General features: G+C 60.5%; 2 protein-coding genes across 4 annotated transcripts; both read left to right on the top strand.

Annotated features, from left to right (window-relative positions):
- Positions 1-512: 512 nt before the first annotated feature.
- On the top strand, positions 513-8,756 carry PRSS16 (serine protease 16). The gene is made up of 12 exons (XM_034792959.1): positions 513-799; positions 2,490-2,668; positions 2,871-2,970; positions 3,198-3,327; positions 4,106-4,229; positions 4,815-4,892; positions 5,256-5,303; positions 5,863-6,135; positions 6,949-7,090; positions 7,471-7,650; positions 7,773-7,918; positions 8,331-8,756. The coding sequence occupies exons 1-12, from the start codon at positions 736-738 to the stop codon at positions 8,391-8,393; spliced, it is 1,527 nt and encodes a 508-aa protein (XP_034648850.1). The 5' UTR covers positions 513-735; the 3' UTR covers positions 8,394-8,756.
- A 1,256-nt stretch (positions 8,757-10,012) lies between these two features.
- DMAC2 (distal membrane arm assembly complex 2) lies at positions 10,013-26,297 on the top strand. Of its 3 annotated transcripts, none has more exons than XM_034792567.1 (6): positions 10,013-10,199; positions 17,148-17,314; positions 18,848-18,928; positions 19,036-19,175; positions 24,475-24,637; positions 25,883-26,297. In XM_034792567.1, the coding sequence occupies exons 1-6, from the start codon at positions 10,071-10,073 to the stop codon at positions 26,079-26,081; spliced, it is 879 nt and encodes a 292-aa protein (XP_034648458.1). In that variant the 5' UTR covers positions 10,013-10,070; the 3' UTR covers positions 26,082-26,297. The 3 variants fall into 3 exon arrangements, with proteins under 3 accessions (XP_034648458.1, XP_034648457.1, XP_034648456.1); XM_034792566.1 differs by lacking the exon at positions 10,013-10,199 and adding an exon at positions 12,220-12,284; XM_034792565.1 differs by lacking the exon at positions 10,013-10,199 and adding an exon at positions 12,757-13,345.
- Positions 26,298-26,475: the final 178 nt, after the last annotated feature.

Genomic DNA, 26,475 nt, shown 5'->3' with positions numbered 1-26,475 from the left:
CGCAGCCCGTCGGCCCCAGGCGGACGGCACTTGCTGTCCGGCCCCCGCGTGCGGCTTTCTGGGAATTCACACCAAAGCCACCACTAAGTGTATGAGCCAAAACCCCGTTAGAAAGCGGGTCCGGGAAGCAATTTAGCCTCTGGGTGCTTTGTCCTGAATGATCTTTACGACGGGGAAAAAAGCAGATTCCACAAACTTCCCATGTCAGTAAAATCCACTGAAATCCTGGGCCTGGGCCAGATTTGAAGAAACTCCCGGCTTCATGCCCAGCTCCGGGCAGAGTCTGGTGGTTACATCGGGGACCAGGACTCCTGGGTTCTGTGCCCTGTTTTGTGAAGGGGGGGGTCTCGTGCCTACAGCAGGGGGGTGGATTGGGGTTCAGTCCCCCCAAACACCTCCAGCAGCCCTTGCACAGAGGTTGGAGGGGTATCCTGGGGCTCTCAGATACAGAAGGGCCGGCCCTTACACCAGAGGGGGCGGGTGCTGCCTGCAAAGTGAAAGTTCACACCCTCTTCCCCGGCCCCACCCCTTAACTCGCTGTGGGGCCAGGCCAGGGGCAAGGGCAGTAGATCATGTGAGGGGCCAGGGGAAGAAGTGGGTTTAGTGACTGTGGGGCTAGCTGGGGATCGGATTAGGAAGCCGGTCTCTCTGCCAGCTCTGTGTGTGGCCCCCCGGCCTCCGGCAGGAAGTTTTCCGGCTAGGCGACCAGGAAGCTGTCTGAGAGCTGGGCTGAAGATGGGGCGGCCGGTTCCCTGGGCCCTGGGTTTGCTCCTGTCGCTGCTGATCCTAGCGGAGGCAGGTGAGTCGGTTAATGATCTGGATGGACGTAGCCCCCCTGTGAGCCGCCGGGCACCACGGTGCTAGGCGCTGTACAGACACCACAGGGAGAGCCATGTTTACGGTCTGCCCGGCGGGATGGGAAAGCTGGGTCAGGGCTGCTCCGGCATGGGGGGATGTCACCTCAGTGGCTTGTTTAGGATAATTTTCTGCCTCCCTAAATTCATCCTGGGGGGTTCCTGTTTAACAGCTCCCCGGTGCCCCACCCCAGAGGTGGCTGCATCTTGGCACCGGGCGAGGGGTCCCTGTATAAACAGCCCCTGCGCTTCACCGCAGAGGTGGCTGCATCTCGGCACCGGGCGAGGGATCCCTGTATAAACAACCCCGCGCTCCACCCCAGAGGTGGCTGCATCTTGGCGCTGGGGGATCCCTGTATAAACAGCTGCTGCGTCCCAGCCCCCAGAGGTGGCTGCATGTCTGTGCCGAGTGAGGGATCCCTGTTTAAATGGGGGCCACGTTCTGTCTCAGAGGGGGCTGCATCTCCCTGCTGAGTGAGCATGTTAACAGCCGCTGGGCCTCACCCCAGAGGCGGCTGCGTTTTGGCGTCGAGCTAAGCGAATTGAGTGCATGCACGGTCTGCAAAGTGCGTGGGGATCCTTCAGGAGAAATGGGTCGCTGCGAAGGGGGAGGGGAAGCAGTATGGGGGGCTTGCAGGGTGGACTCACAATGAGGCCAAGCAAATCCTGATGAGATCAGGGTTTAATGGTCCCATTGTTAGGCTCTGGCGTTCACACCCAGTTGAGGTGAAGTGGTGCGGGGAGGGGCAGGTCGGATCTCCATTGTTTAGCAGCCTGGAGGCAAGATTTTGGAAAGCCTGGATTCCTGTTTGGGCCTGTCCCTCCCTGCTGGGATCACAACCTGTACACATGTTCCTGCTAGGGCGCGGGCCTAGTGCTTAGAGCAGGGGGGCTGGGAGCCAGGACTCCTGGGTTCTCTCCCCAGCTCTGGGAGGGGAGTGGGGTCTAGTAGGGGAGCGGATAGGGGGCTGGGAGCCAGGACGCCTGGGTTCTATCCCCGGCTCTGGGAAGGGAGTGGCGTCTAGTGGTTAGAGCAGGGGGGGCTGGGAGCTAGGACTCCTGGGTCCTGTTTCCAGCTCCGAAGGAGAGTGGGTTCTGTAGCCAGCACGTTGCGGGAAGCTTTTGCCTATCACATTCTGCTGAGCCTGGCTTCTTGGGAGCAGCGGTGGGGGCATTTCTCGGTGGGGTTGCATGTGACCCCCCAGGAAGCAGCTCCGTGCGTGACCTGTCCGCCCCCCCCCCTTCTGCTGAGCTAAATGGTTTCACTTCTTCAAATGCAATTTTAGCCCGACTGACGGATGGACAGAGACCCCTGGAGACTAGATCCCTTCGCCTGTGCCCAAGGAAAGGGAACTGGGCAAAGATCCCCCCCAACACGCACACGGACCCCCGTCCCCGTGCACCTCCCCCCTGCCCTGCATAGACTCCGTTCTAGGGGGCGGCTCAGTGCCCCAGACCCATTCAGGGCCAGTCGAGGCCAGCTTGGCCGATGGGTTTGGCTCCTTTGACCCACAGGGGCTGAGGCCCAGTGACTCCCTGCCAGCCGGGGAGCGGTGCTGGGTCTGCCCTGCCCAGGGTGGGGGGGGGGCTGGATCACAACCGGCCCCCCCACCCCCGCCTCCCTTTGCCCCCCAGGGCGCAACTTCCGGCTGCTGAAGCAGCAGGTGCTGCGGGCGCGCGAGGTGCAGGCCATGAAGGAGACGGTCTCCCGGAGACGGTTGCTGCGCCCGGCGCCCTGGCGCTCCCCCAGCGAGGGCTCCCTGCGCCAGCCCCTCGACCACTTCAATCGGCAGCAGGGGCAGATCTTCAACCAGGTGAGACGGGCCGAGCGGATCCCCCCGGCCTTGCCAGGGCGGTGCCAGCGGCCAGAGGTGCACAGGTGTGCACATCCCCATGTGAAACACGTGCACCTGCCCTGTGCGCTGATCCCCCCCCCCCGCCTGCTGGGGCTCCCCGAGCTGCCCCGGGCAGGATCCCGCTGCCTCGCACCCACTGGCCCCTGTTCTCCCCCCGCAGAGGTTCTGGATCAATGAGGAGTTCTGGCACCGCCCGGCCGGGCCCGTCTTCCTGTACATCGGGGGCGAGAGCTCCCTGTCGCAGGTCTCTGTGCTGGCGGGTAAGTGGGGCCAGGGCAGGGGCTGGCTGGCTCAGGGGGGTGGGGAATGGGGCCCGGGACCTGTCCCCTCTAGGGGCCGCCGGCTCCCATCCGGCCCCAGGGCAGGGACTGGCTGGCTCAGGGGGGTGGGGAAGGACCTGGGAGAGGTGCCCACAATGGGGTGACCGGGCAGGGGGGGCTCAGCACCTGCCAGGCTCCCCTGTCCCTAACGCCAGCGTTGGGGCCAGGGCACCACATGGAGATGGCTCAGAAATACGGCGCGCTGGCCGTGGCCCTGGAGCATCGCTTCTACGGCGCCAGCATCAACCCAGACGGCCTGCAGGACGCCAGCCTCCGGTTCCTGTCCAGCCAGCAGGCGTGAGTCCCTGGGCGGGGCTGTGGAGCGGGGCTGGACACGCTGCGCTCAGTATCGCGGGGTGCCCAAGCGATTAGAGCAGCGGGGCTGGAAGCCAGGACTCCTGGGTTCTCTCCCAAGCTCTGGGAGGGGAGTGGGGTCTAGTGGTTAGAGCAGGGGGGCTGGGAGCCAGGACTCCTGGGTTCTATCCCTTCTCTGGGAGGGGAGTGGGGTCTAGTGGTTAGAGCAGGGGGGCTGGGAGCCAGGACTCCTGGGTTCTATCCCAGCTCTGGGAGGGGAGTGGGGGCTGGTGGTTCGAGCAGGGGCGCTGGGAGCCAGGACTCCTGGGTTTTCTCCCAGCTCCGCTCTGGTGGCTTAGANCTAGTGGTTAGAGCGGGGGGGCTGGGAGCCAGGACTCCTGGGTTCTCTCCCCAGCTCTGGGAGGGGAGTGGGGTCTAGTGGTTAGAGCGGGGGGGGCTGGGAGCCAGGACTCCTGGGTTCTATCCCCAGCTCTGGGAGGGGAGTGGGGGCTAGTAGTTAGAGCAGGGGGGAGGGCTGGGAGCCAGGACTCCTGGGTTCTATCCCAGCTATGCCAAAGGCTTGCTCTCTGACCTCAGGCAAGTCACGGCCCCACTCTGTGCCTCAGTTTCTCCTCTGTGAAATGGGGATGATTACACTGACTCCCTCCCAGGGGTCTGACTGCGAGTCACACGGGTTGGGGGAACCCCGGGGTCCCAGCTCTGTGCTCCGCTCACCAGTGTGGGGTTTTCTCTCGGTCCCTCCCCCTCGGTCCCGTCGCAGCCTGGCTGACCTGGCTTCCTTCCACCTCTTCGTCACTCAGAAGTATAACCTGACACGGAACAACACCTGGATTTGCTTCGGGGGCTCCTACCCCGGCTCCCTCGCCGCCTGGTTCAGGCTCAAGGTACCGGCCTGGGAGGCACCGGGGGGGGTTGTCAGTGCGTGGGGCTCTGCTGGAACCCCGCCAGAATCGAACCCACGTCCTCGGGGTCTGAAAGCACAGACCGGTGCCACGTCTCTGGTGTAGAGCCGGGAATGGCCCATGAGAGTGGATACACGATCCAGCCACTAGAGGGGGACACAGAGCCAGACGGCGCTAGCCTGGGGTCTAGCGGTCCGAGCACGGGGCTGGGAGCCAGGACTCCTGGGTTCTATCCTCAGCTCGCGGAGGGGACAGGAGGGGGTCTAGTGGGGTAGAGCTGGGAGGCATGATAAAGGGGGGGGCTGGGGACCCAACTCCTGGTTCTATTCCCAGCTGTGGCAGGGATGTGGGGTCTAGTGGGTTTGAGGAGGGAGGACTCAGCAGGGGGGACTAAGCCAGTCCTGGGGTCTACCCCAGAACCCCCTCACCCCAGGGGAGCCCAGCCCCCACCCATCCCCCTGCTCCTGTGGGGTCGTGGGAAGGGGGGATGGATTTTCCCGCCAGGCAGAGGAAGCGATGGCGGAGCCGGTTTCTCTCCATCTCCCCCTCCTCTCTCTCCTCTCCTAGTTCCCCCACCTGGTCTTCGCCGCTGTCGCGTCCTCCGCCCCGGTGCGGGCCCAGCTGGACTTCACCGGCTACAACCAGGTGAGCGGGCGGCGCCCGCGGGGGCGGGGGGGGGAGCTTCCATACCCCCCCTTTCACCTGGGGGAGGGGGGTGTCCTCAGAGCAGCTCTCTCTTCGTCAACCCCCGCCCCCCCCCCCGACAGCTGTACCCTGGCTGTGGGTCCTGCCCTGAGCTCCGCCGTCATGGACGGGACTGGGGGCTGCAGGACTAGCCCCCCAGCTCCCGTCGCTCTAGGCAGCTTCTTGCAGAGGGGGCTGGGGGGCTGCAGAAGGGGCCTGGCACGAGGCGAGGGGAGGGACCCGGTGACTCCTAGTTAACCCTTTCGGTGCCTTCCCAGCAGGCGGCTGTGTTAACCCGTCGCGTCGTGTCTGTCTTTCCTCCAGGTGGTGGCGGCGAGTCTGTCGGACCCGGTGGTGGGGGGCTCTGCCCAGGTGGGTGAATGGCTTGGGGCGGGTTCTGGGGTCCCGCGGGGGGAAATCCCAGAGATTCGTGTGTCCTGTCCCCTCCCCGCCCCCGGCATTGCATCGGACGCTCCGAGAGAGCTGGTGTGCGCGGCCCATCTCTGACGTCTAGGGCTCTCCGCCCCCCAGCTCCGACACCCGGCCCCACTGGGCCCGTTCTGGGCCCGCTCACACCAGTGTCCTTCCGTTGGCATGTGAGGAGCTGCTCCTGGCTGGCACCAGTGTCCATGAGAGGAGAATTAGGCCCTGTACCCTCCCACAACCAGGGAGAGAACCCAGGAGTCCTGGCTTCCAGCCCACCCCCACTCCCAACCCCTAGACCCCACTCCCCTTCCAGAGCTGGGGAGAGAGCCCAGGAGTCCTGACTCCCTGCCCCCCCTGCTCTAACCACTAGACCCCACTCCCCTCCAAGACCTGGGGATAGAACCCAGGTGTCCTGGCTCCCAGCCCCCACATCTAACCCACCAGACAAAATCCCCTGCAGCTGCGAACGCCCTGGCAAGCGAGTGCCTCTCCTTTCCCCCCGCAGTGTCGCGAGGCCGTGGCCCAGGCCTTCTCCACCCTGGACCAGAGGCTGCACGCTGGGCGGCTGTCCGAGCTGGAGAAGGACTTCCGCTCCTGCGGGCCCCTGACGGAGCCCGACGACCGCGGGGAGCTCGCCAGCAACCTGGCCGACATCTTCATGGGCGCCGTGCAGTACAACAACGAGGGATTCCAGGGCGGCACCGTAGCCAAACTCTGCGGCATCATGACCGACACGGGCCTGGGGTCCCCCTACCAGAAACTCATCGCCGTCAATAATGTAAGGCGGGGGGAGGGGGGTCTGGATCCAGCCTGGCTGAGACCCAGCGCGCTCGCTGCACACAGGGGCCAGGGACCGTCACTGCTGAGCTGGGTCGTAGCTCAGGTGGCCTCCAGCTCCTGTTCTCCTCTGTGGGCCGGGCTTCCTGCTTGGACTACATCTCCCATGATGCACCACAGTCTTGTGGCGGAGAGGTGGTGGCTGCAGTGCATCATGGGAGATGAGGTCTGTCTGGGAAGGCTGGTCCATAGAGGAGAGTGGGGGGCATGAGGCACTGGAACTACATTTCCCATGATGCACCACAATCTGGGGGAGGAGGAAGGTGGTGCCTCATGGCAGTGGCCTCTGTGGATCATGGGAAATGAAGTTCAGCTGGAAAGTCCAGCCAATAAAGAACAAGGCACCAGAACTACATCTCTCATGATGCACTGCGGCCTTGGGGGGGGGGGGGGGGGGGGTGGCGACTGCAGTGCATTATGGGAGATGAAGTCCAGCTGGGAAGCCTAGCCCATAGAGACTGAAGCATTGAAACTACATCTCCCATGATGCACCGTGGTGGGGGGGCACAGCCCTCCCGAGGGGCTAAAGGAAGGTGGGAGCCCAGTTTCTCCCTGGTCAGCTACAAGCAGAGGGCTCCTGCCCCCTCGCCAGTTTGCTGCGGGTGCCCCCTCCTGTCGATCTGTTGTAACAACAAAGGGGGGGCCCCGTCCCATGTGCCAGAGCCGCTGGAGACGGAGCCAGATGGGTCCCTCCCGGGGCCGAGGGGCGGGGGTGGCCCTGGCTGACCCTCCCTTGCGTCTCCTCCCATGGCAGGGGTTCCTGGAGAGCATGGCGCTGCCCTGCATGGAGAACTCGCACCAACGCGCCCTGGCCGAGCTGCGCAGCGCCAACCTGACGCTCAGCGGCGTGGGCGAGCGGCAGTGGTACTTCCAGACCTGCACCGAGTTCGGATACTGTAAGCTGGTTGTGTGTGTGTGTGTGTGGGGGGGGGGGTGTCGGTCCCTCCTGCTGCCCCCCATGCGATCCCCCCACCCCAAGGGGCCGGGGCAGAATCTGGGGAGAACAAATGGGGCTTAAAGTCCCCCCTCAGTCCCTGCCCCAAGACGGGGCGACTGGAAATGGGGGCGTCAGGCTGGGGAGGTCGAGACGCAGAGCGACCGCGGGGTTCGGCTGCGTCTTGCAGCCTCGAGAGAGAATCCCCTTCCCCTTCACCCCGGCTCCCCCCGCCCCGGCTCCCCTCTCCGCCCGATCGCCCCGTTTCTTTGTCTGTCTCGGTGGGGGGCGCACCCCAAAGAGCCACGGTGCTGATGTCTCCCCCCGTCCCCCCTGCTCCAGACCAGACCTGCGAAGACGCCACCTGCCCCTTCTCCCGTCTCCTGACGCTGTCGGCCCAGCTCGACCTCTGCTCCCAGGTGTTTGGCATCGGCCCTGAGCGCGTCGGGGAGGCAGTGACCTTCACCAACGAGTACTACGGGGCCGACCACCCCAAGGCCAGTAGGATCCTCTTTGTGAATGGTATGGACGGGGGGGGCAGCTGGGGAGGGGGCAGTCGGCGAGATCGGGCCCGCGGGCCGGCCTGGCATCACCTCCCCATGCCCTGCCGGAGCTAAGCGCCCTTTCCTCTCGCCCCCGCCCAGGCGACATCGACCCCTGGCATGCCCTGAGCGTCCTGAAGAACCAGTCGCGCTCGGAGCTGGCCATCCTCATCAACGGGACCTCCCACTGCGCCAACATGAACCCCTCCAGGCCCACCGACCCCCTGCCCCTCGTCTTGGCCCGGGAGGTAAGAGCCCAGTGGGGACGGAATCGGAACTGACCCAGACTCGAACCCCACAACCTCTTGATAAGTTCCAGTGACTCCCCCCGGCCCCAGGGCTGCTCTAATGCACGCTCCACCTCATGAAGGCCCCGGGGGGCAGGGAATAGCCAGAGCCAGTGGGCTCCAGCCATGCCCCCGATCTGCCCCCTATGCCAGGTGGGGGGTGGGGCGGTCCCTGCGTTGGGGGTGGGGGAGTTCTCAGGGGGCTGGTCCCACACCTGAGCGTGAAATGCCCCCCGACGTGCAGGACCTGAGCTTTGAGCTGAGTGTCACCCAAAGCCCCTTGGCAGCATGAGGGGCTCAGTGGGGTGGGATCTCCGTATCCTGGCGGGGTCCCTCCAGCTCTCTCCCTGTGTCCCCCTCCCCACTTCCGCAGCGGATCGACTACCACGTTGGCGAGTGGTTGAGCTTGGCAAGGAAGGCGCCTTCAGCCCCCTGAGTCTCCGGGCGTGAAGCCATTCGCCCGCTGACGCTGCGCGGACTTCGCCCGCGGAGGGACGCGGCGAGATCTTCCTTCCAGCAGAGATTTACGTTGATTGCCAGCTGGTCGGAACAGGGGCTAGCTTTCTGCTCGGCATTCGTCCAGCAACCAGCGCAGCGGCGCCGCGATGGGGGCTCCCCGCTGCTTCCGCTACACACAACAAATCATGATCCGGGGACAAAGGGGGGGACTGAGAAATCTGCTGTGCTGGGGCCAGCCAAACCCCTGGGAATTTTCTGGGGACAGTTTCATCTCCCTGCTGCGTTGGTTTGGATCCTTTAATTCTTTTATCCAATGAAAGATGGGGTTTTTTTAGACGTTTTTGCGAAGCCGTCGGCTCCTTTGCGGCGAACGAAGCAGGATTAGTCCGTTGCTGGGTCTGACTGTGTAAATCGTATTGTCTGACAAGGCTCCAACCGCCAGGATCAGGACCAGGGTGTGCAGAGCCCCTAGGGATACCCCGCAGGGCAGGTTCTCGCTGCTTCGGTCTGGACCAGGGGACCAGTGTGGGGCCTGCTCCTAAACCTCCTTTGCGCTCCCCATATTCTGGACCCTGTGTCAGTTACAGCAGCCTTGGGGCTGCTCTAGCTTGAACTCCGCCTCCTGGGGGGCAGAGAATAGCCACAGCGCAGTGCGCTCCGGCCACCCTCTCTGCCGGATCTGGGAGCAGGGTGTGTTCAGGACCGTCACCCCAACTCTACCCCAGCTGGGGGAGCCCCATGCGTCCCTTCCCATAATTCTCGTCTGTTTCTGCCCCGCTGCAAGAGGAGTGCAGAGGGGCCCAGGCGTGACTGAGAATCACACCCAGTTTCTCATGGAGACATCCTCTCCCACTGCCACCCCCCCAATGCCCCTCTCTGCACCTACCTCTCTGGGCGCAACGGCAGAGCTGGGGACCGGGGGCTCTCCCCCGTAACAGGATGGCAGAACTCAGTCCAGAATCAGGTCTCCCCCCCAGGAGGAAGGGGCTGTGCCCTCCCCCATAGGGAGAGACAGCATGCGCCCCCCCACTAGAAAAAAAATCTCTCTCCTCTGCCCCCTTTACATGGGAGGACAATGCCCTGTGACCCCCATTGATTTTTCTTCGCTGCACGTGACTCGTGAGAAAGGCGACGGCAGAAATGCCGCACAAGAAATATCACATTCGATTCTCTCTCATCCACTCAGTTCCTGGGGCGGGACCAGGTGGAGCAGAACGCGGGCGCCAAACGCTCCAAACAAATCGGCAAGGTCCAGTTCAAAGAAGTGGCAAGAAGAAAAGAAAAGGACCAACACATTTTATTTGAAAGTGGCGGGGGGTGGGAGGGAACAAAACCCCAAACCAAAGAACACGATGGGCTCCTTCTCCGTCTCATCCCATCCGTCCATTTCCCCATCCAAAGTGCCCCGGATAGCTCATAACAGGCCCAGGATCTTCCATCCTACAGGTCCTGTCCATCCCAGTAATGCCCACTCCCTAGGCGGGCCCAGCACGGGTTATATAAAGGGCTTCCCTCCCCAGAACCCTTTGTGGAGAAGGGCAGTCCCTCCCCTGCATCTAGGCTATTGACGGTTCATCTAGCCAATCAGCTCTTTCACCCGCTTGGTTTATAAGGCCTTCCCCTCCATCCCACCGCTCAGTTTCAAGGGGCAGAGATGCCAGTGGGAGGAGGTGGCTGGTCCCAGCGGCTCCCCTTCGCCAAAGAACTCTTCCATCTCCAGCTGCAGGTCCCGCAGGTCTTGGATCTCCTGGGCGCTGGAGTCCAGTTGCCGGAGAAGCGCCAGGTCGGTCTCCTGCAGGCTGAGCTGGGATGGGAGGAGAGGGAGGGAGTTATGGCTGGTGGCTTTCATGGGGCGGGGAGAGTTACCTATGAACCCTGGCCCAGGCCTGTCCTAACCCGGCTGCTGGCGTTGAAGGGAAAGGAAAGGGCTGTAACCACGAGAGGTTGCTCCCCTCCGCGACCGGGAATTGGGACACTCCTGTCAAGCCAATCGCTAGCGGTGAAACCCGCCGGCAAAGCGGGCGCCTCCATCCCCCTCTAGTGGCAGGTCCACAGAGAAGATAACGGCCTTCTACTGCCGCCAGTTACCCCCTTAGGAGTCCGCCGCCGGGGCCTGCCCGCCAGCACCGCACCCCTCCTGAAAAACCAGTCTGAACTCACCAGCTCCTTCCGCACCCACGAGAGCCTGGCCTGGAGGCTGGAGCCCAGAGCGCTGTCCCTTTGGCTGCTTGTCCCACGCGCGTCTAGCGCCTGCTGGCGCTCCCCTGCCGCCGGAGGGCCATGTGTGTGGGGGGTGCGGAGCGCTTTAGGCAGCGGGGGCAGCCCCTTGAAGAGAGACCCCTCTTCCTCCATCCAGCGGCTTTCGGCCATCGGGGTGCCAGAGGCTGGCCTGGGGTGTCTGGGAAACGGGGAAACCTCTGTTAGAGTCTCCCTGAAACAGGGTCATGCTCCAAAGGGCCCTATCGCAGACGTGGACTATGGCTGTCACCCCTGGCTTTTTGCACAGGGGGTTGCTCTCCCCTCCCAAGTTTTTCTCCTCTAATCCCTCCTGACCACCCCCTCCTTCCGGCCGAGGAGAATTGAGGTGGATGGCCCACGTCTCCTAGCACGTCTCACCCGAGCAGAGCCCTTGGGATGCTGCAGGGAGGGGGAAGAGACAGCGAAGGGCCTGAGTGGGGGGAGCATGGCCGGGGCTAGAGGGGGAAGCCGGGAGTCGGTTGCGTTTGGTGGGGGATTGCAAAGGAGAAGGCTCTTGCGCCACTGATTGTGGGAAGGGAGGGAGGCGTCCTGCCGGGCGAGGGAGGAGGGGACGGAAGGACAGGCCGGCGATTGACCACCGTTCTCCAGCCCCGCCGGGGCAGTTGAAGGGACCCTCCTTACCGAGCGAGCGGGAGCGCTACCGAGCGGTTCTCAGGCTCCCCCGAGCCATCGGGAAAGCTGCAGCACCGATTCCCTTCCCCTCTGTCCCACGGAGCTGGGCCTCCGGCGCGGGGAGCGGCTCTGGGCACTGCCTGGCAAAGGGTAATAAACGCGCCAGGCTCCCAGGCATGCAGCGGAGCGTGGGCTCAAAGTTCGCAGGTGAAGCAGCCCGTCCCCACGCCCTTTGGCACGCGGCCACCCGGCTTGCCCCTTCCAGCGACTCCCTCGATCACCCGGGCGGAAATTCCCAGGGGAAAGACCACACACGCTGGGCAGGAAACCCCATTGCCTGCTCCTGGGCCCCCCAACCTGTCTGAAGGGGGCACTGAGTCTGCGCACATGCTTATAAGAGAGCGCAGGTGGGTGGCTTGGATGCCCCCCGGCTCAGAGGAGCGAGACGCAGGCCCCTGCCCGCACATGGCACCGGCTGGGGAGCTGGACTCCAGGGGAAACAGAGGCGCGGTGGCCCCACGCTGTGCTGCGTGTCGCCCACTGCACCCCACACGAGGCGGAGGGCCCAGCTGGGGGTTGGTGCTGGGGGGCTCCCCTTGTTTGAGAGCCGGGCAGCGGGGCCGTTACCCACCGGCCGGGTGCAGTTGGGCTGCGTGACAGTGGCACAGAGAGCGTCCCACAGGCAGGTGTGTGTGGGGGAAACTGAGGCACGGAGCGGGGAAGCGAGTGGCTCAGGGGCGCACAAGGAGTAAGAGCTGCAAATAGCGCCCAGGATTCCCCCCCCCCAGCCAAGGCAGGAACCCAGGAGTCCTGGCTCCCAGCCCCGCCCCCCCTGCAGCCACCGGACTCCCCAATCACTAAGGGGGCGGGGACAGGAAGGTTGAGGGGCGGGGCTAAAGGAAGGGGCGGGGCTACGCAGAGGGGGGGAAGGGTCCGGCCGCTCGGCGGGCGGGGCCTGGAGTCACGTGGTCGATCCAAGATGGCGGCGCCCAGGGCGGTAGGTTGCGGGGGCGTCCACTCGCCCCTCCCCCCGCAGAGTGTCCCGGGGGGGGGCAGGTTCCCGCCCGCTAGTGACCCGGGACCCCCCCGCCCCATAACCCCCCCGGGTCCTCTGCCCCCTGGGGCCCCTGTAATGCCCCCCCCGCCTCTGTTCCGCCCCCACTGCCCCATAATGACCCCCTGGGTCCCCAGTCCCTGGGTCCTGGCCCCCCCCTGCCCCATAACACCTCCTCTGCCCCCTGGGGCCCCTGTAATGTCCCCCCACTGCCTGGATCCTGGGCCCCCCTGCCCCCATAACACCCCCCTTCCCCCTGCCCCCCCACCCCCATAAAATCTCCCCTGCTCCCCCGCCTCATAACCCCCCACCCCAGTGTCCCCACTGCTGCTCCCTGGAGCCCCCGTAATCCCTCTGATCCACAGTGCCCCCCCACGGCGTGGGCCACCTGCCCTATAATGCCCCTGATTCACAGTGTCCCCCCCCCCCATGATGCCCCACTGCTGCAGGTGGCACCTGCTCCCATAGCGCCCCCCTGCTCACGTATCACCTGGGCGGGCTCCTCGGCGCGAACTGCCCCGGTCAGAGCGCGTCGCAAACCCTGTGCCAGCCGTGGCCGGCTCGGCGTCCGGGACCCTCCCGCTCTCACTGCCTCTGGCTCCGCCGGGGTCTGGCACATCGGGGGGCTGGTTCCGCATTGCCTGGGGGGTGCATGCTGCGGGGGGCCCGAGCCTGCCTGGCTAAACGGAGCCGCCCGGTGGGATGCTGCCTCGCACGTGTGACTGCGGGGTGCCGCGTGTGTGCGAGGCTGCTCAAAACCATCCGCAGAGATAGTGCCCCCTGCCTTGGGGTCAGGTGAGCAGCGAGAGGTCGTGGAGAAGACCCCAGACGCTGGATCTGGGAAAGGCTGGTGGTCCCTGCGACCTCAAATACCAGCCCGAATGTCCAGATTTCACCGGTGCGATGCGGCAGTTTTCATTGCCAGAGCCAGGCCTCGGGAAGCAGATCCCAGCGCTGGCAGCCCGCCTGCGAGACCTTCTCCACGCCCGCCCCGGGTGACCCAGGTGCCAGGTTTATCCAGCTGTTTGCTGAGTTGTGTCAGTTTCATGTCGGTTTCTAGTCAGTGTCACTGCAGGAGCCGTTGTTGCAGTGTTGTGTGGACTGACCCGGGAGGGCCCCTGCAAATGCAAAGTTTGTTTAAAATTGCCTCCTTTGGAATTGCTTATAAAAGTGGCTTTTTAGGAAACCCTCCCCTCAATATTTTTGGGGCCAAATATCACCTTGACAGTTTCCCTTTGAAACAGCGGCTGTTTCCCAGCCCAGAGGGGGCTGCATTTCACTGGTGGGTGATGTGCGTCCACGGCGGCTGAGAACCGTTCTGGCGGCCTTTGCTAGGAAGGGGAGGCTCAGGGAGGAGGGTTGGAGGAATTGGATTTGAAATTCGAAATCCCTCAGGGGAAGAGGGAGCTGAGAGCGCCGGCCAGCAGATGTCACTAGATCTCTTCGGGACAAGCTTAGGAGCGACCGGAATGGGACCTGGCGCTGTTCATCGCTGGGTCAAAGAGTTGGATTCAGCCCTGGTTGGAAGTGACCTAAAGCTCCGATTTGGTGGTCTCCGGTTAAATTAGTTGTATGTGGAGACTGAACGCCTGGGTGAGCTGTGTCTCCGTGCAGGGATGGTAGCAAACAAACCTTGATGGTGCTGTGAAGGGCGCTTTAGCCTTGAGAGACCTCACCCTGTTCCTGTGACATTAACGTCCTCCGGTGAAGAAGTGGATTCTTGGCTGAAATCTTTGCAGCCTGGTTAATTTTTGCAGTTACCTATAAAACCTTAACCCGGCAGGTGAAAATGGCAGAGAATAAAGGAAAGGCGTTCGGTATTTGAGAGCCACGTGGGAGTCTCAGGAGCGCTAACCTCAAGCGTTTAAAAAATCACGAGGCGAGCCCCAAAGAGCGGGAGATTGGCTTAAGGATCAGGGCATTTCAAATCATGAGTTTGGAGTTCCTCTGATTAACCTGCTGGGTGGTTTTGAGCCTCTAGTCTAGCATATGCTGAGGCCAGAGTTTTTCCTCTGCAGCCATGAGGGCTAGAACTGTGAGTGGTGGTGGTGGTGGAGGAGGGGGCTCTGATGGCCGATGGTGAGGGTGCAAGGCTGGTGACGGGGCGAAGATGCAGCGTGTGGGGCCGTCCGCTCCCCCTGCTGGTCTGTCAGCGCAGCCCCCGCTGTGTGCCGGCTCTCGGCTAGCAGGGCCCCCCTGGCTGCGCGCTGCGGTGGCTGGTGAGTGTGGGCAGGCACTAGGCAGTAGCCGGTTACGTGTTCCCTCTGCTGCCCACCCATGGGCCCTTTACGTGCTCCCCCTCTCGCTGTCCTCTCCCGGCTTCGCCCCCCAGCCCTGCTGCCCGGTCCATTCCCCCCCCCCCCCCCCCCCCCCCGCAGGCGCATCTTGCTACTAGCGCCATGCGGAGAACCAGCCCCTGGTCGGAGCGCTTAGCTCACCAGCAGCCCGGCTGGCAGGCGCCTTCCTTCCCCCACCTCCTCTGGCTGGGAAAGCCCAAGATCCTCCGGCCCGGGGCGCTGGCCAGGAAGAGCCGAACCCTGCGTGTGTCAAAGCCCCACACAGTGCTGGCACGGGGCAGCCTCTCCACGGGGCAGCTCAACGTTGGGGGGGCGGGGGGGAAGCGATTTCCAGCCTGTTCCTATCCCAACCCCACAGGCACACAGCAGCTCCCCTGGGCAGGGGCTTAGTCCCCCTCTCGCCCTGGGTCCTGCCCCTGGGGAGTGTGGGGCTGCTGCTGGCCACACTCTGGTGTGAACCCTGGCAGAAATCTGGGGAGGGAGATGTGAGACCCTAAGTCCCCCCCCACATGTGTTGCCTCAGGAAGACGTGGTGCCAGGTACCAGGAGAGGCAGGTCTGTCCCGGGGGCCCAGCCAGAGGTGGAGGATGGAGAGCGTCAGGCAGGGAGGGTCCAGTCAGTTGGTGAGAGAGATGTACGGGAATGTGTGTGTGCGGCTGCACACGTAACCTCTCCCTGTGTGTGTGTGTGTGTGTGTGTGTGTGGGGAAATGTTGTGGGGAAATTGGAAAGAGTCCAGCGGAGGGCAACAAAAATGATTAGGGGGCTGGAGCACATGACTTATGAGGAGAGGCTGAGGGAACTGGGATTGTTTAGTCTCCAGAAGAGAAGAATGAGGGGGGATTTGATAGCAGCCTTCAACTACCTGAAGGGGGGTTCCAAAGAGGATGGAGCTCGGCTGTTCTCAGTGGTGGCAGATGACAGAACAAGGAGCAATGGTCTCAAGTTGCAGTGGGGGAGGTCTAGGTTGGATATTAGGAAACACTATTTCACTAGGAAGGTGGTGAAGCACTGGAATGGGTTCCCTAGGGAGGTGGTGGAATCTCCTTCCTTAGAGGTTTTTAAGGCCCGGCTTGACAAAGCCCTGGCTGGGATGATTTAGTTGGGGTTGGTCCTGTTTTGAGCAGGGGGTTGGACTAGATACCTCCTGAGGTCCCTTCCCACCCTGATAGTCTATGATTCTCGGATTTTACCAGGTGTCCCGTGTTTAGCACAGGGAAATCTGCCTCCCCCCCGCCTTCAGCCCAATTTCCCAGCTGCCTGGGTTTACTGAAGCTCTCTGCTGGCCCTTTTTCCCCTCCTCCTCTTTTTGCTGATGACATTGCAAAACCAGACCCATTAGACCCTCCATTTGTGGCTCCAGCCCAGGAGATCCACGGGGGGGCAGAGCCGCTCTGCTGCTGTGTGGTTGGGTGTTTCTCGGCAAGGGCCGGAACAAAGATCTCTTTGCGGTCAGCTCGGGCCAGCTGCTCTGATCCGTGGCTGCAGGAAGCGTCTCCAGCAGGAGAGTTGACGGTGTTTTGCTGTAGCGAGCACTGCTTTAATTGCGTCTCTCCTGTAGACAGATGCTTCCGGCTTTAAAACCCTGTCAATGTCCTTGCTGGTTCTGCAGCTAATGAATGAAGCTGTGAGGTGGATACGACTCCTTGTAGGGAGACTGAGACGCAGCCTGGGGAAGGGATTTGCTCAAGGTTTGGCAGCAGTTGGTGATCCGGCTGGGGATAGGACCCAGGTTTCTTGACCCCCAGACTCATTATTATCCTCATTATACACAGAGGAAACTGAGGCACGGAAAGGGCAAAGTGCGAGAGCTGGGAAAGAAACCCAGGAGTCCTGAATCCTAGTCCCCCCTGCTTTAACCACTAGGCCCCACTCCCCTTCCAGAGCTGGGATAGAACCCAGGAGTCCTGGCTCCCAGTCCCCCTGCTCTAACCACTAGACCCCATTCCCCTCCCAGAGCAGGGGTTAGAACCCAGGAGTCCTGGCTCCCAGCCCCCCCTGCTCTAACCACTAGACCCCACTCCCCTCCCAGAGCCGGGGTTAGAACCCAGGAGTCCTGGCTCCCACTCCCCAGGTAAAGAACCTTGTAAATGAGAAGCAGGTATAAAGCCGCTCCCCCGGGCTGGGAATCCAGCTGTTTCGGCATTGGCAGAGTTGTCTCCCGGTGTGACACTGTGAGCCGCCGTCCGAGGTGTGAAATCCAGTGCCAGTCAGTGCCGTGCGATCACACAGGACGTAGCCAGCAGACCGTCACTGTCTCCTGTGCGGCCGCCACCGGTCAGCGTGCTTTGCTGCACGCGTGAGGCTCCGACCCCTGGGAGCAGAGAGGCCGCATTTAACCTGGAACCAGCAGAGCCCTCTGGGAGGTGGGATGGGGAGGAATTGGGCTCTTCCGTTAGCAGAGGAGTCTCTTTGTATTCTGGTGTTTGCACTGACAGGCCCCAAGCCCCCGGCCTCAGAAATACGATTGACTACCTGGGAGTTCACATGATTAACCATGTGTCTTGCAGCTCCAGCAATGCAGGGCCTTGGCCCGCCATCCGTACGGCAGTGCCGCCTCCCCAGACCCTTCAAAGGGCGGCATCCTTCAGTACCTCTGCAACCGGTTCTATGACATCGAATACCTCGTCAGCTGGAGCGCGACGCTTCGCTACAGAAACCTGCGAAGGAAGAACGCGTATGTACAGCCCGCGTCTCCGTGTTCCCAACCGAGAAGGGGCGGGGGGGGTGGGAGGGGAGAGGGATGGCTAGAACTTGATCCAGCAACTGACTTCTTGGAAAAGAGAAACTTCTGAGCGTCTGATGATTGTAAATGGGACGGTTATGGAAGCCAAGAACTGCCGGGTACCTACAGGGGGACGTGCAGAACCAACCGCTCATGGGAGATCTAGAGCGGAGCTAGGTAGGGAATTTTTTGGTTTTTTTTTTTGAGTGAAAAATGCCAATTTTTGTATTTTTTAACCGAAGCTGTTCATGGGAAAGGGTCAGTTTTGATGAATTTCCCAGCAGGACAAAAATGCTGAAAAAACCTTTTGAGTTGGCAAGTTTCATTTTTTTCGTTTGGAAGCAACTTTTTGGTCTAGAAATGTAACTTAATTGATACCAAAAGAAAAGTAAAAAGGTCAAACTTGAAGCAAAATGTCTCTGAAGTAAGAGAACGTTTCCACCGAGCCAAACCGCATGTTTCTGTTCGGTTTGTCTGCTCGCGAAAGTGTTGGAGATTTTGCCCTTTTGTCTCGATTCTGTATGAGAAACGTTTTCCAGATCTCAAAAATTCTCCCAGGGCCTGAAAACCATCCCTGCCCGGCCCTATTGTAAAGAAGACTACGTAGCCCTTCTGTGGCACTTCTCAGGAGCGCTCCGAACTCAAAGGCGCAGCTGTTACGACTGGGTCGTGGGCAGTCTGACCTAGTAGTCGGCGCCAGCGTCTGCGGTCACAAGTTGGGAAGCAGGGGCAGGAGACCAGAGGGGCAGGGCAGGAGACAAACTGGAGGTCGGGAACTACAAGCCAGGCACCAGGAGCTGAGCTGGGTCGGGATGCCAGGCAAGGGGAGGGTTGGAACGTGGCTGCATCTGTGAACCTTGTGGGCCCAGGTTCGAGACCCTGGTGCAGGGGACTTGCATCTGAGCTGCAGAGCCGTTTGCAGCTGGCTTGGCCTGCACCCAAGGCTAGAAGCTGTTACCAGCGGATGGCGCGGTCAGTGGGTTTTCTGGGTCTCTGGTTCTAGCGGCTCACGAGTCATTAAGTCTCCAGGTTGCTCTGGTCCTGGCAGAGTGTGGGAGAGAAGCTGGCCTGGCTGTTGGGACTTCGTTCTCCAGTGGTTTTTAACTTTGGGATGGTTGTTTGAGTCCAAACCCTATTGTTTGTTATTACTGTAGCACTGGGAGCCCCCGTCGTGGATCAGGGCCCCGCTGTGCCAGGCGCTGCACGAACGCAGAGCAAAAAAACCTGTTCATGCTCCTCTTATCCATTTACACGTTCTGGACCTGCACGGGTTGAAACCAACGGGCTCCGTGTGCATATTTCTGGGCAAAATTTCTAGTCGATCGTAACCTCTTTGGAGCAGGGGCTGCATGTGTTCAGCTCCAAGCACGCCAGGGGCCTGCTCCGGGTCAGAGGTTAAATAATAATAATAGTCCTTGGAAAGCACCATTTTCGTGTTGAAAAATGTTGTGATCCTTTCTTCCCTCCCCTCCCCCATTTTGCCAGGTACTGCGGTTACATCAAGAGCATCTACGGAGACAACGCTGCCGCCGCCTACTTCGTCCTGTCCCACAGAGGAAGAGTGAGGTATTGACGCTCTCAGCCAAGCCTCGGGGATGTGGGTCTGGCCTGGGAATCCCCTTGGCAAAGTCCCGGTTCTTCAGTTCTCCTACTGCTGGTGTTTCTCCTTCCAGGTTTCAAGGCCAGGAGACCTGGTTCTGTGTGGACCAGCGCGGGAATTTCAGCTACGATTTCGTAGAGCTCCAAGACGTGCCTGTGGTGGCCATCGACCTCGCGGGCTCCGTGTTGAACTACGACGGGCTGGATAACCTAGGTGAGAAATCGATGGACTTCCGCAGAGGGCATTTCTCTGGGGGATCTTTGGCGCAGCTGGGGGCGCTCTGAAGCGCAGAAATGCTAGGGCTCAGAGAGTGGCTTTCCTTGTGGAGGAGGCAGTGCGGGCTAGTGGATAGAGCCCCGGACTGGGACTCAGGAGACCTGGGTTCTGTTCCCAGCTCTGCTGCTGTGTTGGTGCCTCCATTTCCCCATCTGTAAAATGGGAATCGTGATCCCGACCTCCTTTGTAAAGAGCTTTGAGATCAAAGGATGAAGCCAGGGGTGATAAGTTTTGCTGATTTCTCTCATCCCAGAGCTCTTGAATGTCCCCAGGACACCTCCGTGGAGTGAGCGCTTCTCAGGCCACATACAGTTAACCCGTGGAACTCACTGCTGCAGGATATCCTTGGAAGAACTAGATTAGTACATTTGAGAAAAGATTAGACATTTACTGTAACAGCAGCGGAAATGCTTCTCTCCTCTGAGAATCCCAGGGCGCTATCATTATTCATTTATACGACAGTAGTGCCTGGGCACCTGCGCCAGGGCCCAGTCCCCATGGCGCTAGGCGCTGTACAAACACACAGACGATCTCTGCACCATAGAGCATATGGTCTAATTTGTAGGCCATATTGGGAGGAGTGGATTGCTAGTTGGAGGCAGAGACTGTCCGTCCCTTCTTGTCTTTAAGCTGGTACTGAAAGGTTCAGACAGCGGCCGTGTGTCAGGGAAGTGACAGGCCAGGCCATTTTCATACTAACTAATCCCAGGGTGCCGTACTGATGCTGGGTGATTCGGGGCCGTACCAATCTATTTATCTGCTGATGTGATTCCCAGCCTGGCGCTGGGGCCACAAGGGCTAATGCTGTCGTGGGCTGCATAAACCGGGGAATCTCCCGTCGGAGCAGAGAGGTTATTTTCCCCGTGTCTGGCCCTGGCGTGACCACTGCTGGGACCCAGCGTCCCCTTCTGGTGCCCACCAGTCAGGAAGGAGGTTGATCAATGGGAGAGGGGTCCCCAAAGAGGCCAAGAGAACGATCGAAGGGTTAGAAAACCTGCCTTGGAGTGACAGACTCTCTGATCTCGGCCTATTGAGCTTAACAAAGAGAAGGTTCAGAGGTGTTGCCGTTAGCCCGTAAGTATCTATACGGGAAGCGGCGATTTCATAACGAGCTCTTCAATCTCGCTGAGGAAGGTGGGACACGGCCCGTGGTTGGACATTGAAACCGGACGAATTCAGCCTGGAACAGAGGCGTGGATTTGTCACAGGGAGGGTAATTTACTAGAGCAGTTTCCCAAGTGGGGGTGTTGGATTCTCCAGCCCTGCTCATTTTGAAATCAAGGTGGTGTGTGTGTTTAAAGGCTCTGCCGTTTTCTGGCCCGTGGCACGCGGAAGGTCAGACCAGCTGATCACACGCTCTCTTACAATCTAGTCATCCGTTTCAGCATCACAATTTTTGAGCTGTTGAAATCCACTTTGGCCTTTGCCTTCGTGCTTCCTGTGCCTTTTAATATTTTATCCCGTGCCCTGGCTGGGAGCCCGTCAGAGGCAGTAATGTAGCGGGCTCCTCTCTGGGCTCACAATGGAGACATCGCATTCTTAATGGACAAAGGGAAGCCAAGGAAGGTGGAGGTTGAGGATCTGGGTAAACTCTGGTGCTGAGGGTTTCTTAGGCTGAGAAATCGTCTTCCACGGGAAGTGGCTGTAACCTGCCTGCCGGAGTCGCTGGCCAGAACCCCAGAGAGCAAAGAAGGGTGAGATGGGGAGAAAAGCCCTTTTCTCTTCTCTGATTTCCGGGAGGTCACTGCTGTGTCTGGCTTAGCATTCTCCTGCTCTTACAACTTGGGTGCTGTCGTTGTAGTAGCTCCGCAAAGACCCATTTCACGGGCCAGCGATCCCTGTCCTGACTCATTTGTCTAAGAACCCGATTGCCCGGTGTTTGCCTTGTACCCGTCTTTTCCGCGAGTGGCCGGGGCCACGATCCCGCGGCTGGTGCGTGTTGGTCCCGGCGTCTGCCGTGGTGGATCCAAAGGCAGGCCTGGAGCCATGGTGTGCGTCTGGGTGGCCCGTTGCCTGGTGCTTGGACTAGCTTTAGTAAATTGCAGGTGCTTTTGCCTTACGGCAGTTCCCGGTGGCTGTGTTGAAGGGGTGTGTACCTCGCTGTGAGATCCTTCGTAACGCATGGCTGGAGGGAGGGCGTGTCCATTTCCTGGCAGTCGGAAGCAGCTGCTATCTCAGGCAATGATTTGATTAACCTAATCCATCCGTCTGCATTAGTCTGAAATAATCAGATGTGTCCAAAGACACAAAGCTGCCATCTGTGGAGACCAGGTCTCAGGTTACCCAGAGATCCGGTGTTTAGCGGTCACTTCGGGACTGATCTTGTTGAGGGCTCATTATTGCCAGCGAGTCTGGCAAGATTTGGTGGTGTCCTTAAAGCCCCAGCATCTGGAGTCCTGTGATTACATGAGCCCCTCAGGGTGTGTCCACACTGCAAAGGAGAACCCGTGGTGCTGAATCTCAGAGCCTGGGTCAACTGACTTGAGCTCACGCTGAGGGGTTAAAAACAGCACAGCAAACCTGGAAAGCGTGCTGCAGATCTGGGCTCCCGGCAGCGTGTCGGGTGTTAAGCCAGACTGCCCTCTTCTTTAAGACAGAGAATATCTTATTGCCCTTCTATAAATCCATGGTACGCCCACATCTCGAATACTGCGTACCGATGAGGTCTCCTCATCTCAAAAAAGATATACTGGCATTAGTTGCCCTTCTCTGAACCTTTTCTAAAATGATTAGGGGTTTGGAACGGGTCCCATATGAGGAGAGATTAAAGAGGCTAGGACTTTTCAGCTTGGAAAAGAGGAGACTAAGGGGGGGATATGATAGAGGTATATAAAATCATGAGTGATGTGGAGAAAGTAGATAAGGAAAAGTTATTTACTTATTCCCATAATACAAGACCTAGGGGCCACCAAATGAAATTAATGGGCAGCAGGTTTAAAACAAATAAAAGGAAGTTCTTCACACAGCGCACAGTCAACTTGTGGAACTCCTTGCCTGAGGAGGTTGTGAAGGATAGGACTATAATAGAGTTTAAAAGAGAACTAGATAAATTCACGGAGGTTAAGTCCATTAATAGCTATTAGCCAGGATGGGTAAGGAATGGTGTCCCTAGCCTCTGTTTGTCAGAGGATGGAGATGGATGGCAGGAGAGAGATCACTTGATCATTGCCTGTTAGGTTCACTCCCTCTGGGGCACCTGGCATTGGCCACTGTCGGTAGACAGGATACTGGGCTGCATGGATCTTTGGTCTGACCAGTACGGCCATTCTTATGAGGTTTGCCCCCTTGCCCATCCGGTACTGGGACAAAACCGGATGTGGTTTTGGCCAGCATTGGCCGTGGGACTTGGAGTTAAAAACATCCAGAAGGCAGGGCTATGGTGCCTGTTACGGATGCAGGGCAGAATGGCCGCGGGCCACAGCTAGGACCTCTCCCGGTTGCAATGGTGCTAAGCCACCTGGTAACCAGCAGTTTGTGCCAGTGGCTCTTCGTGTCCCCGTCCTGGTCTCCCGTCTCGCGTTGGAAGAGCTGGTTCCCCTTGTAAGGGACGCACAGCATGCTGGGCCGAAATCAGCCCTGCGGGGACTTGCCAAGACTTGAACTGGGGAGGAGTTTGACTTTTCATCGGTTTCTCGGCCGCTAGACAAAGAGGAGGCAGGAGGAGGCCGCCCCTCTTCCTTCAGCTGACGCAGCCCCCTAATTTCCGGGGGTTGGTCTCTGATCAGTGGAGCCAGGTTTGGGTTGGTCTCTGGCTGCGGGGGGGAGGGGTGGATTTTCTCCACCCCTTGGCTCGTTTCTGGTTCTCGCCCGCGGCCGCTGGGCCTGATTCTGTCGCCCCGCGCCTCATGTAGTCGCAGGGGGCAGCATTTCACCCCGCTGTGTGCTGGGGAATTCGGTGCATCACTTGCACCGTCTCTGAGCGTCCCTCAGCTGAGCTCAGGAATAGGCCGTTGGCTTGTCTCCTGGTCTCTACATCACCGGGGGTCGTGGCGGCTGCGCGGTTCTGCGCGTCTCACGGGACTCGGGTTTCATTTGATCAGTTTGATGGAGAAGGTCGATGGTTATTTTTAAGCATTTTTAATTTTTTTACTGGATGTGAATATTTACTGTTGTGGGAAACTCTGGGGGGGTCAGACAAAGGGGGGGGATCAGATGAAGGTTACTTAATGGCAGGAAATGCTGAGATTGAAGTTAAAGCTTTAGAACCGTTAAATCACACGTTGGCAGCATCACGTGTCAAAACGGACGAAGTAACTCGCTGTCAATCGAACGCTCAAGCAGCGTTTTTCGCACTTTGCCGAGCTCTGCGTGTTGATCATCGCATCTGGTGAAATCGACCTGTGCTGATCGAAACCGAGTTCTTCCAACGCTCGAGAGAACCCGGTGCCCCGGCTTACGTCTCTCGGTGCCACTCCTAAAAACGAGGGTTTGGTATTTATTGCCCTGGAACTTGTATTTCATCCACCAGCCTCTGACCGGAGTTGTGGGAGGAGAGAGAAGGAATCGGGGCTTTCCTTGTGGATGTTGAATATCTGGCCACGTTGTAGTTCACAGAGATTATTTTTCAGGTTGCTGGTAGCAGCCAAACGGATCTTTGAGGCCTGTGTTGCATCAAGTTACGATTCCGCACCTCCTCTACCACCCTTGGCCGGCATTTCTTCGCCTGGGCGCGTAGTGGGCTCAGAGATACCAAGGCCAGAAGGGAGCATCTAGTCTGACCTCCTGTTGCAGGCCACAGACCCTCACCCACTCTGGCTGAGGAAGGGAAAACCTGCCAGGGTCTCCGCCGAGCCGACCTGGTGGTGGTGGTGGTGGAGGATTCCTTCCTGACCCCAAATCTGGCGATCAGTTAGACCTGGAGCATGTGGGTGAGACCCGCCAGCCAGACACCTGGGGAAGAATTAGCTCAGAGCCCTCCCTATCTAGTGCCCCGTCTCCGGCCGTTGGAGCTATTCGCTGCTAGGCACTGGAGTGCACGTTCAGGCGACAGATAAAAGGGGCGGGTTTCCAGAGCGGCTGAGCGCCTGCCATTGCTGGGGCGCGGGCACCGGGCGAGAGGTAGGTTGGGAAGCGCCACCTCCTGTGGGAGGAGACAAAATTCAAGTTCCGGGGGTCACCTCGGAAGAACTCACTAAGGGCGGGTAACGAGATTGGGGTTGGGGGGGGGGGAGCTGGCCGGTTGCCACTGGGCTTGGGGTCCCCGGCTCCACCCTCCTTTCCCTTTCCGCACGTGCAGTGAAGCTGACGGCGCTGAAATCCCTGGACCTGAGCCGCTGCCCCCATGTTGACGACTGGACCCTAACCCGGCTGCAGGTCTTCAAGGACAGCCTGGAGGAGCTCTCGCTGGCTGGGTGCCCCCAGGTCACAGAGCGGGGGCTGGCTTGTCTCCACCTACTCGAGTGAGTGGTCAGAGCGCGGGGCGGGGAATCGGGGCACCTGGGTTCGGAGGCTGGCTTTAGGACGGAGGGGAGGGCTAGGGGTTAGAGCAGGACGCCCGGGTTCTACCCTCAGCTCTAGGAAGGGAGTGGGGTCTAGTGGTTAGAGCAGGGGAGAGTCAGAACTCCTGGGCGCTATCCCTCACTTTCACTATCGCTCTGTGCCTCAGTGTCTCTCTCTGGGAGGGAGGGCGTTGTGGTGGAGCTGTGCGGCCCGGCTAATTAGCCATAAAGGGTTTTGAGCTGCTCGGGTGAGTGCGCTGGGGAAGAGCCCGGGAGCGTGATGGTTATTCCTGCCCCGCCCCTCGGACAGCGCAGCTGCGCCAGCCAGGGGATCCGCCGAGTCGCACTCAGGTGAAATCCCCCGGCGGCGCTCGGCCGTGGGCGTCTCCGGGAACGCTGGCACACAGGCTGCCACTGGGGCCGATGAGTCACCGCGGATCACCTGGGTGTGGTGCGGGCAGATCCCGGCCCCTTTCTTCCTCCTCAGGCGTGTGCCGCGAAGGTGGGTGGCTGCTCCTCGGGTGCACCTGGCTGGGGAGAACGGCGTGTTCTGCCCACGTGGGAGCTAACGCGAGGGCCAGGCAGCGTTAATGGGGCTCGGAGAAACCCGCTCAGTCTTCACCTAACGTGTGTGGAAACGACGCCTGCTCCGGCTCCCCGAGGACTGTACCAGTGCCCACCTCTTCCAGCCAAGACACGCGGGCGCCCTGTGCGCTGGGTTCACTTCCACAGTGCCTCTCCTGACGGGAGCTGTGCTCCTGCAGACGCCGACCGTCCCCTTCGCCCCAAGACATCAAAGCACTTTCCAAGCTCCCCATCCGCCCGGCGGAGAAACTGAGGCCCGGGCAGGGAGTGCACTACCTGGGAATAGAACCCAGGCGTCCGGACCACACTTCTCCCTGCTCTAACCACTAGACCCGACTCCTTCCCCTGAGGCCAAAGGACCAGGGCCGGGTTTTAAAGGTTTGCTGGTGCCTGTCTCCCTGTGGAACTGATTCCCGTTGCATTTCCAGTGGGAGAAAATCCAGCCCTGGACACTCTCTTCCCTTGCGTCGAGCATCCGTTGAGGGGAGGACGTGGGCTTATGGGCCAGCGGGGGCTGGGTGGGTCTCGAGCTGAGTCAGTCTGTCGCACAGAGGGGCTGGGATATTAGAAGCAGCGTTGCTCTGTTTCGTTCTTACCCCTTCTCCCCGTCACCCTCCCCAGGAACCTGCGGCGCCTCGACCTCTCGCACCTGCCCTCAGTGCCCACCCCAGGGCTGATCCGGATCTTGGTGGAGGAGATGCTGCCCCGGTGCGAGGTGGTGGGGCTGGCCCCGGCTGCTGGTGCCCAGACAAGCAGGGACGGAAGGGAGGAGCCCGGCGTCCCCAGCGGGGACAGGAGAGCTGGGGAGATCCCTGCCTGATGCCTGGCTGCCCTGACGCTGATCGACGAGGGCGGGAAGAGATGGCCGCAAGCCGCGCTCCCCTCAGCACCCTCCGATCACGGACCGGGAAGGACCCCAGCGTCACCATAGACTTGTGGGTGTGGCTGGGCGGTACGTGCCCCCCCGCTTTGGTCTCCCGTAGGACAGGGCTTGCAATCGACAGAACCGCACTGTGGTCATTAAAGGCCTCTCCCTCTGCTGCTCTCGCGTCCTTGTTTGCGGGGAGAGGCCCGAGTGGCAGGAGAACTTGGGGATACCGGGCTGGAAGCGGCCGGGAGGCTGGGGGCCTTTGCAGCTCAGCGGGCGAACCCCCCGGCTGGGGTGGTTTGGTTTGGGCGGCGTCGGGGCCGGCCGGGAGCCTGGAATGGCTCGA

Source organism: Trachemys scripta, chromosome 16 (genome assembly GCF_013100865.1).
Source record: "Trachemys scripta elegans isolate TJP31775 chromosome 16, CAS_Tse_1.0, whole genome shotgun sequence".
Classification (NCBI taxonomy): domain Eukaryota; kingdom Metazoa; phylum Chordata; order Testudines; family Emydidae; genus Trachemys; species Trachemys scripta.
The sequence above is the reverse complement of the archived record's forward strand: the minus strand, read 5'-3'. Positions and strand labels throughout refer to the sequence as shown.

Excerpts from the sequence above, each read along its gene's own strand:
- DMAC2 (XM_034792567.1), top strand. The coding sequence starts at position 10,071 with ATGCCAGTGGGAGGAGGTGGCTGGTCCCAGCGGCTCCCCTTCGCCAAA. Across the intron at positions 19,176-24,474 it reads CGACGGGCTGGATAACCTAG|TGAAGCTGACGGCGCTGAAA; the intron begins GTGAGAAATCGA and ends CCGCACGTGCAG. Across the intron at positions 24,638-25,882 it reads GCTTGTCTCCACCTACTCGA|GAACCTGCGGCGCCTCGACC; the intron begins GTGAGTGGTCAG and ends CACCCTCCCCAG.
- PRSS16 (XM_034792959.1), top strand. The coding sequence starts at position 736 with ATGGGGCGGCCGGTTCCCTGGGCCCTGGGTTTGCTCCTGTCGCTGCTG. Across the intron at positions 5,304-5,862 it reads TGGTGGGGGGCTCTGCCCAG|TGTCGCGAGGCCGTGGCCCA; the intron begins GTGGGTGAATGG and ends TTCCCCCCGCAG. Across the intron at positions 6,136-6,948 it reads AACTCATCGCCGTCAATAAT|GGGTTCCTGGAGAGCATGGC; the intron begins GTAAGGCGGGGG and ends CTCCCATGGCAG.